This window comes from Oncorhynchus gorbuscha, unplaced genomic scaffold (assembly GCF_021184085.1).
Source record: "Oncorhynchus gorbuscha isolate QuinsamMale2020 ecotype Even-year unplaced genomic scaffold, OgorEven_v1.0 Un_scaffold_1086, whole genome shotgun sequence".
Lineage (NCBI taxonomy): Eukaryota > Metazoa > Chordata > Actinopteri > Salmoniformes > Salmonidae > Oncorhynchus > Oncorhynchus gorbuscha.
Window position 1 is genome coordinate 148,487 of NW_025745972.1, and position 10,290 is coordinate 158,776.

The following is a 10,290-nucleotide window of genomic DNA, read 5'->3' on the forward strand; positions in this document are numbered from 1 at the left end:
TGGACTACACGTCTCGAATGTTCAGAAAGTTAAGCTACGTAGCAAGAATCTTATTGACTAAAATGATTAAAATGATACAGTACTGCTGAAGTAGGCCAGCTGGCAGTGGGTGCGTTGTTGACACTACACTAATCAAGTCGTTCCGTTGAGTGTAATAGTTTCTGCAGTGTTGCTATTCGGGGCTAGCTGGCTAGCTAGCAGTGTTGTTTACGTTACGTTGCGTTAAAAGAACGACAATAGCTGGCTAGCGAACCTAGAAAATCGCTCTAGACTACACAATTATCTTTGATACAAAGACGGCTATGTAGCTAGCTATGTAGCTAGCTACGATCAAACAAATCAAACCGTTGTACTGTAATGAAGTGAAAATGTGATACTACCTGTGAATGCGACCGGGTTGTTGAGTGCGGAAGTTCTATTCAGTAGACGTTGGCTAGCGTTGGCTAGCTAGCAGAGTCACCTACGTTAAGGACGACAAATAGCTGGCTAGCTAACCTCGGTAAATTAAGATAATCACTCTAAGACTACACACTCTAAACCTAAACAACACAATTATCTTGGATACGATGATACGAAGACAGCAAAGACAGCTATGTAGCACGCTAACACTACACTAATCAAGTCGTTCAGTTGAGTGTAATAGTTTCTCCAGTGCAGCTAATCAGTGGACGTTAGCTAGCTGGCTAGTGAAGACTACGTTAGGACGGCGAAATACGATAATTACGCAATTACGCAATTATCTTTGATACAAAGACGGCTATGTAGCTAGCTGAGAAGAAATTGCTAAGATTAGACAAATCAAACCGTTGTGCTATAATGAAATATAATGAAAAAGTTATACTACCCACGGTAGCGAAGTGCATATGCGACCACTCGCTCCAACCGGAACCGGAACACATTTCTCAATTATTGAGCAAATTTCAGTCATTAGAGATAATTAAACAAAAGCACTTGTTGCTGCAAGTGACTCTGGCTGCTGGCAAGCTTTCTTGACTTCGATATTACATATTTGAAAATGCATTGCTAACCTTTGTTTAACCAGCCAATCGGTTGCTATTATCGAACGTGTTTGGAATAAGGCTGGCACAATTGGCATGTAATAATCGTTTTAACGCATTCATTTTAATGTGCCCCCGCACATTGACTCTGTACCTGTACCCCCTGTATATGGCCCTGCTATTGTTATTTACTACTGCTCTTTAATTATTTGTTACTTTCATTTTTTTTGTTGGTATTTTTCTTAACTGCGTTGTTGGTTAAGGGCTTGTAAGTAAGCATTTCACTGTAATGTATATTTTTTAATCTACTTGTGTCAGTATATTTGAATTAAATGTGGTTTTATGAAAAATGTTTTAGGAGTCTATACTGAATTTGTTATGTAGTGCGGATCTGGTACAACGCCATAAAACATTGCAATATAGAGTCAACACCATAAATGCGGTAAAATTGCCTATGCGGGTACCAGACAGAAGTTATATTACATTTATGGTGGGGGAAATTATTTTTTTCTCCAGCAAACATATCTTAACAGTCCTGGTATTTTCTTAATGTGATACGTGAGTGATGGTGCGAGAAACTAGGATAGTCACCTGTAAGGCTACTACTCTCAGTAGAGCCGTTTTTCTCTAAGAGTGTAGCTCAGAGGTAGCCTATTAGAGCGACTCCGCACTTCTGCTGCTTTCCGATTGACAGGTTAGTGTGCAAGACAAGAGAGAGAGCCTATACCTCATGTATGTACTTGGGCGTCTAATACCGACATTATTCGAGGAGGAAAATTCTAACAAAACATTTTACAGGTTTGAATTCATACATTTACTTTGTGTTTTGATAAGATACATACTAAATAACACGAGGGTCTTGCCGAATGAATAATGTGACTGATTATAATTCAATTAGCTCACAGAAACTATAAGGATTAATATTAGAAATGTTTTGCCTTTATAAATGTTTGTCCTGTAAGTCCTATTTATAGGCCTTTTGGTTGAATGAATGGGTGCTTTTGACTTCAACAATGTCGCATAGGCTACATTTTATTTAAAATAGTAGGTTCAGACATTTTCTTTCGACATTTTGCTACTTTTAGCCTACTCTTGTTTGTGTTGCTAAAATAATGTCAGTGGTGTAGACTGACAACTGATGTTGTAATATACTGTTTGTAATATAGGCCGAATGAGACCAACCGATATTTTGAATAAACACATATTGTTAATTTTAAAATGAAATACTGTATCTGTCGTTATCTGCATAAGCTATTTGTCCTTTTGCTCAAATGAACATGATCACAATGCAATTCACTCTTGAGCTTAATTTTTAATATTGCAAATGTATCTTATTTCAAAAGAAAAAAGTCCATAAATATAGATAGGACATAAATACAAGAAAGTAGCCTCCATGATTACAAAATAGGCTACAAAGAAATTGTAAATTAAACGAAAAGTGTGTTAATACAGTTAAACTTGCGTTTGATGTATAGCATGTTATTTATTCCTTATTAGCCTAAATGTATAACTATTCTTATTTTTGTATTATCATTATTACGTTCTAAAGTAGACTATAAATAGGGCCATGATCACACTGCATTCATATCAGCCTACTTTGTTTAGGGCTTCAGCGTAATAACAGTATGTGAATATCACAACTGAAAAATTAAAGTTCGCATTCTTTGATCAGAGTGAGAGATGGATTCGCAGACAAAGGCTGAGCCGATGCGCGTGCTCGTCACGGGCGGATCCGGATTGGTCGGGAAGGCCATCGAGCACGTGGTGAAACAAGAAGGCGGCTGTCTCGAGGGCGAGCAGTGGACCTTCCTGTCCTCCAAAGAGGCCAACCTCGTGTAAGTTGTCACATGAACCTCATATTCTCAGCAGAGCTGGTCTGAGGCTTTGGTCTGAGGCTGGTCTGAGGCTTTGGTCTGAGGCTTTGGTCTGAGGCTTTGGTCTGAGGCTTTGCAGATAAAAATGACTTGCCTATATGGCGATGACATGTTCCCATATTCTACATGCCCGAGAAACACCAGCATGTCTGTTCTACATAACATATTTCTATAGGTAATGTATGTCATGTTGCACTGTGAGAAATCCTGTTATGACCCTTTTACATCTGGGGCTGGTTTTGTGGTTCCAACAGGAACAAAATGAGTTCACTCGTGGAAAAACATATTATATTCTCTGCTATTCTATTATTTTCTAATCTATTCTATAGATATGTAGATTGATGCATAGAAACAGTATATATTTAGAGTTTCTATATAGTTCCTGTTGGAACCACATTAAATGTTTAGCTAATTACATTTGTGCATGCATGCTTTTATGAGATTGATGTGTTTCCATTAAATGGGATGGTGATGATGACAATTGTTCTGCCAGAGATCTACAACAGACAAGAGCAGTGTTTGAGAAGTATCGGCCCACCCATGTCATCCACCTGGCTGCCAAGGTGGGAGGACTCTATCTTCACATGAAGGAGAACCTGCACTTTCTGGTGAGCTTACCTAACTACCCAGTTTACCTAACTACCCAGTTTACATAACTACCCAGTTTATCTAACTACCCAGTTTACCTAACTACCCAGTTTACATAACTACCCAGTTTGTTTTAATACCTAGGCTATACATTTCTGTCCCAAAATACATTTGTTCAATCAGGGAAGGGTCCAGAAAATCGGAACGGGCATTTCTAACTCACTGGCCCATTTCTTTGCCTGGCGCCCCAATTGTTAACCAAGTAATCATATTTGTGTACAAAACCCCCAGTTTAGACAGGCCGATGGGCTGAAGATGGAACCAGCCCATCTGATATTTTGCCTGAACTGCCTAAAGGCCAGTCCGTGAAATGGTTTGTCTTATCTAGCTACTGGTTGAATGCACCGACTGGAAGCAGCTCTGGAAAAGATCTTCTGCTGAATGACCTGAATATAAATGTCCATGTTCACCTGGCCGGGCAACTACTTAGGCTGAAATTCAATTGGACTTGTCAAAGCGAAGTTTACACAGTGACTTTGTTGGCAAATGTATTCATCTTAATTCCAAAAGGTTATTAATCCATCTGTTTATTTTTTTATTTTTTTATTGAACCTTTATTTAACTAGGCAAGTCAGTTAAGAACAAATGTGTATTTATAATGATGGGCTACAGCGTAATAACAGTATGTGAAAATCACAACTGAAAAAATAAAAGTTAGCATTCTTTGAGAGTGAGAGATGGTTTCGCAGACGAAGGCTGAGCGGATGCGCGTGCTCGTCACGGGCGGGGTGTTAGTGAGGAGTGTTTACAGGAGAGCTTCTTATCACTGTCTCCAAATGCATTATTTTAATTCATTTGTGGTAAAACAAGTTATTGTGTAAAAACAAGTTATTGTGTAAGAGTCGTAATACAGGTTTTATTGAATTGAGACCACAGTGTTTTGCCTTCACAGAGGGACAACCTTCGCATCAATGACAACGTGCTGCAGACGTCTCACGAAAGGGGCGTCACCAAGGTGGTGTCCTGTCTGTCCAGCTGCATCTTTCCTGACAAGACAGCATACCCTATTGATGAGAGCATGGTGAGTTGAACAACCAGTAAGGCCAAATCAATGAGATTATGTTGTGTTTAACCTGAATACTAAAATACTAAGGTGGCTTCAAATGGCACACAATTCTCTATATAGTACATTCTTTTTAACCAGAGACCTAATGACCCTGGTCAAAGGTAGGAATTCAACAGTTTAGGGTGCCATTTGGGACCGAGTATGTGCCCAGTGACAGTAGAACTACTCTATGTTTGGGAACCTCTGGCCCTCCAAACTGGGATTTTTAATAAAAGATGGTGTATGATCACTCATGCTTTCTTCCCCTTCCCACAGATCCACAATGGGCCTCCACATGACTCAAACTTTGGCTACTCACATGCCAAAAGAATGATTGATATTCAGAACAGGTGAGCTGGTGACTAATCTGTTACCTGTGCAGGTACATTAGCACACATTTGAAAGACCCACTCCAGCCTCCCTTGCACCTCATTTATCACCTGATGAACTTAACAAAAGATGCATTTCAGTAGCTGGTGCAGGTCCCTCATTACATGGCACAGCCCAGCTAGCACATAATGTTCTGAGAACCATGTGTTTCTTATGTGGGAATTTCAGTACTTTAGCATAACATTTCCTACAGGTTCCTCATGGTTCTATTTAAAGTTATGCTCTCAGAAAGTTATGAAACAACGTTCTTCTGTGGGAATTTCAGCATAATGTTTCCTACAGGTTTATTCATGGTTCTATTTAAAGTAATGTTCTCAAATTGTTCAGAGAACATTAAGAACAACATTTTTATGTGGGAATTTTAGTACTTCAGCGTAATGTTTCCTACAGGTTTCCTCATGGTTCTATTTAGTAATATTCTCAGAATATTAAGACAAATTTCCATTAAAACCACAAGAGGGTTCTAAAAATATTACTTTTGAACATATATATTCAGTTCTCAGCATCAACAAAACTCTCTCTATCCTCTATCTTGTTAAGTGAGTTCAGGAAGTGGCCGCACCCACTAATGGGCCACACCTGATCTTTATGAATGGGGTCTGTTTGAATAGACTAAAATACCCAGCTTTGTATAAGTTACAAAACATGGCATACTATCTCCAACCTGGTGGCGCAGTGGACTGTCCATGGATAGGAAACATAAGATCATAGGTTTCAATCTTATAGGCTCCTTGTGACAATAAAAAAGAGATGTGTTTGCCATGATTAATGCCTAAGCAATTTCATTTCCATGTGTCCCATCTGTGCTTGGGGTTCAGAACAGTTAACCTAAGCCAGCAGTGTTATTAAAAGTCTTACTGAAACATGTTCTCAGAATGTTATTTAATTACATTCAAATAACCTATCATTTCATTATCAGAACATTAATAAAAACTCCCAGGAAAACTTTCAGGGAATCATTGTAAAATGTTCTCAGAACGTCCCTGCAACCAAAAAATGAATGTTCTCAGAACGTCCCTGCAACCAAAAAATGAATGTTCTCAGAACGTTAAAAAAGTCAGTTTCACTGGTCAGGAAACTTAGGCTTTTGTTCCCAGAACCAATGGGAAACCAAAAACATATGTTCCCACAACTTCCAAGGAACCTCTATTGCTCTGCTATTGTTCCTGGAAACAAGAGGGAAGGCCGATGACATCGGTATGCATCCATCAGACTAACCCCTTGAATTGCCAACTCCTTGAATTTTGGCATTGTGTCAACAACAAAAAAATAGCTGGAGTGGGTAATTAGTGTTCTAACCACAACATGATTGTGTGTGTGTGTGTTGTGTGACTTGATTGACAACAGGGGATACTTTGCGCAGCATGGGCGTCGCTACACCGCCGTAATCCCGACTAACGTGTATGGTCCCTATGACAACTTCAACTTTGAAAATGGTCACGTGCTCTCAGCGCTCATGCATAAGACATATGCTGCTAAAAGTAAGTAACACTCACAATACTGCACACACACACACACACACACACACACACACACACACACACACACACACACACACACACACACACACACACACACACACACACACACACACACACACACACACACACACACACACACACACACAGAGGACACTTACAGCAGTGGATGTCACAGGAAGACCAAAAAGATCATCAAGTACATCAACCACCCGAGCCACTGCCTGTTCACCCCGTTATCATCCAGAAAGCGAGGTCAGTACAGGTGCATCAAAGCTGTGACCGAGAGACTGGAAAACAGCTTCTATCTCAAGGCCATCAGACTGTTAAACAGCCATCATTAACATAGAGAAGCTGCTGCCTACATACAGACTCAAATCACTGGCCACTTTAATAAATGGATTTGATAAAGGTATCACTAGTCACTTTAAATAACACCACTTTAATAATGTCTACATATCCTCCATTACTCATCTCATATGTATATACTGTACTATACCATCTACTGCATCTTGCCTATGCCGCACCGCCATCGCTCATCCAGATATTTATATGTACATATTCTTATTCATCCCTTTACATTTGTGTGTATAAGGAAGTTGTTGTGAATTTATTTGCTTTATCTTGGCCAGGTTGCAGTTGCAAATGAGAACTTGTTCTCAACTAGCCTTCCTGGTTAAATAAAGGTGAAAGAAAAAAGGCAAAAGAAAAAAACGTACTGCACTGTCAGAACTAGAAGCACAAGCATTTCACTACACTCGCATTAACATCTGCTAACCACGTGTATGTGACCAATACAATTAGATTTGATTTGACGTACACACACACAGACAGATACAAACACATACTCCTTTCTACTCTCCTTCTAACAGAGGAGGGAACCCCACTACAGGTGTGGGGCTCTGGAACACCCAGGAGACAATTCATCTACTCTCTGGTATGTTTAGTGAATTACTCTGTGTGTGTGTGTGTGTGTGTGTGTGTGTGTGTGTGTGTGTGTGTGTGTGTGTGTGTGTGTGTGTGTGTGTGTGTGTGTGTGTGTGTGTGTGTGTGTGTGTGTGTGTGTGTGTGTGTGTGTGTGTGTGTGTGTGTGTGTGTGTGTGTGCGCGCGTGTGCGTGTGTCAGATATGTGTGTGTGTGTACATTAAATCTGTGTGTGTGTTTTCTCAGGATGTAGCACGTCTGTTCCTCTGGGTGCTGCGGGAGTATGATGAGATTGACCCCATCATTCTCTCTGGTGAGAATGATGGTGTGTGTGTGTGTGTGTGTGTGTGTGTGTGTGTGTGTGTGTGTGTGTGTGTGTGTGTGTGTGTGTGTGTGTGTGTGTGTGTGTGTGTGTGTGTGTGTGTGTGTGTGTGTGTGTGTGTGATCAGTCAATGTGTGTCTGTGTGTGTGTGATCAGTCAATGTGTGTGTGTGTACCATATGTAACTGGACCAAGCTCCTTTGTCACTTGTTTCTCACAGTGGGGGAGGAGGAGGAGCTCCCCATCAAGGACGCCGTAGAGATGATTGCAGATGCCCTGGACTTCAAAGGTCAAATAGTTGTATCCTTCCACAGGTTGCGTACGCCTGATAGGAGTTGCTCCTAGGCACAGATCTAGGAACAGCGTATCTTCCCCAATTTCTTACCTTACCATTATTCAAATTTGACCTTAGACCAGTGTCTCGAACCAATCTAGTAGAATCTTTAGTACAACACCAGCAACCATATCTAAAGGTTCATTACACCTGTGGGACTGAAAGACGTACAGATGTAGTACATTAAATGCCCACTTGGACTAGCTGTCCCCCATATCTGTTGCACTGTAACTATGTCATCTCCCTGTGCTTTGCCTTCTGTGGCCCTTGACCTATGACATCAGTTCGACACCAGCAAGTCAGACGGTCAGATGAAGAAGACGGCCAGCAACACCAAGCTGCGACGCTACCTCCCTGACTTCACCTTCACGCCGCTCTCTGAAGGTCAGAGATCCAAATATTGAGGGTTGTATTTCCTGTCCAGAAAACAACTCAATATTGTAGTTGGAATTAGTTGCCTTGTAAATAACACAGACGCATTACAGCATGATATTTGATGCCTATCTGGTTATTGGTCGTTTTATGATTATGATGAAAGTAACGTTCACAGTGATTAAACCACTCTTCCAAAATGCACAGTATCCATAGATGACTGACTGTGTCTCTCCTCCCCTACAGGTATCAAGAAGACCTGTGATTGGTTCGTGAACAATTACGACATAGCCCGAACATGAAGACCAATGAAGGTCGAGACGTGAATATTGTTTAATGAAAAAGATCAGGGCTACATCCCAATACTATTACTGTGCCTTCCAAGTCTTGTGTCCTTGTCTTCATGCCAACTGATTAGTGAAAGTTCTGGATAGGTTTCACCATGTGGCCGGTTAAGTTCTGTCAGATCAGTAGACATGAAGTAAAGGCACACAAGGACTCTTCTGCACTCACAATACCCCACCTTGTTGTTCTCCCCAGAACTGTCTGGCAACCATTTTGGATCCTTTCTCCTCTATTTGCACCGTTGATATCAGGGATTGACATTGAGGTTTTAAAAGCTCTTGCCCACTGGACAGCAGTTTTTTTGTTGTTGGTTGCCTGGTGATTACTGTCACTTGACAGAACATTTTAAAGTAATTGTTTACAAGCAAAATGGTCACAGGGATACTTTGAGATTTTGGCAATGAGGCCCATTATCTACTTCCCCAGAGGCTGTTGAACTCCTGGATACCATTTGTATGTCTCTTTGTCCAGTATGAAGGAACTTAGAGGTCATTTTGTGAGCCAATGCTAACTAGTGTTAGCACAATGACTGGAAGTCTATGGGTATCTGCTAGCATGCTATGAAGTAGAAAAATCTGTTTGAATGCGTAACTTTTGCAGCGCATGAGACCCTTCTACAACCTGGTTGTAAGCATACCGGCTCTGGGAGACTAAGATATAGACGCACAGCTCACAATCGAGAGCAATAGGATATAGTATTGGTATATAGTCTGGCGCTCTGCTCACCCTGACCAATAGTTATACTTCCTGGACCAAAAAAATGTAAGTGTAGCCCCTATGTTAGGCTACTGAAATTCAGTTTTGAAAAATCCCCTGCCTAATGGGGCAACCACAGAGCAGGTTCAACTTGTCTGGATGCCATAAATTGTCCATCTTTCACTTAAACAATGGGGAGGAACCAGATAAATCCCCTGGGGAAACCTCAGAACAGGTTCAACTTGCCCGACTGCTCAGTTCATTTGCTCCAAGCAATAGGGCAACCCTTAAGGTCAATCCCTGATTATGTCCTCCATTACATGTCCTTCCCTGATGGTGTCTGAACTGGTCCAGCCACCTGATCCCCTACAGTATGACTACCAGTTACTATGAGCAATACTGCAGTCATGTGTTTACACTCAAATATATCACATTATTTTCATTTTAATATCTAACATATATAGTTGAAGTGTATAATCTATTTGTGATTGAATATTGACAAAAATATGGATTTTTTCTTGATGTAAGAATGAGGTGTCAGTCATTGAGAGTGATGCTGTGTGACATGTTCTCACTACAAAACAACAAGTATAAGCCTACAGTAAAGTAGCCTGGATCTAAACATTGGAGCCAACTGTTTCTCATCATTCACTGGCCTCGGTCCACACTGCAGATCATAATACTGGTTTGTGTTAAAAGATTGTGATTTATCTGGGATGAACATATCAGAAACTAATATAAAGTCAACTTCCTGAAGAATCTTGAGAATTAGGACATCACTGTCGCTCCACCTCACTGTAAAAAAATAAAATCAATACATTGTAGAAACAGGACAGGAAGAAGCAGGTTTTTAGGGGTCAAACGA

General features: G+C 40.6%; 1 protein-coding gene across 2 annotated transcripts; it reads left to right on the forward strand.

The window, feature by feature from the left end:
* Window positions 1–1,424: 1,424 nt before the first annotated feature.
* Window positions 1,425–10,054, forward strand: LOC124021203 (GDP-L-fucose synthase-like). 2 transcript variants are annotated; one of them, XM_046336553.1, is made up of 11 exons: window positions 1,425–1,796; window positions 2,671–2,833; window positions 3,366–3,480; window positions 4,413–4,541; window positions 4,842–4,915; window positions 6,303–6,436; window positions 7,306–7,370; window positions 7,604–7,670; window positions 7,899–7,978; window positions 8,297–8,396; window positions 8,631–10,054. In XM_046336553.1, the coding sequence occupies exons 2-11, from the start codon at window positions 2,679–2,681 to the stop codon at window positions 8,684–8,686; spliced, it is 975 nt and encodes a 324-aa protein (XP_046192509.1). In that variant the 5' UTR covers window positions 1,425–1,796; window positions 2,671–2,678; the 3' UTR covers window positions 8,687–10,054. The 2 variants fall into 2 exon arrangements, with proteins under 2 accessions (XP_046192509.1, XP_046192510.1); XM_046336554.1 differs by having other exon boundaries at window positions 1,425–1,692.
* The last annotated feature ends 236 nt before the right edge of the window (window positions 10,055–10,290 follow it).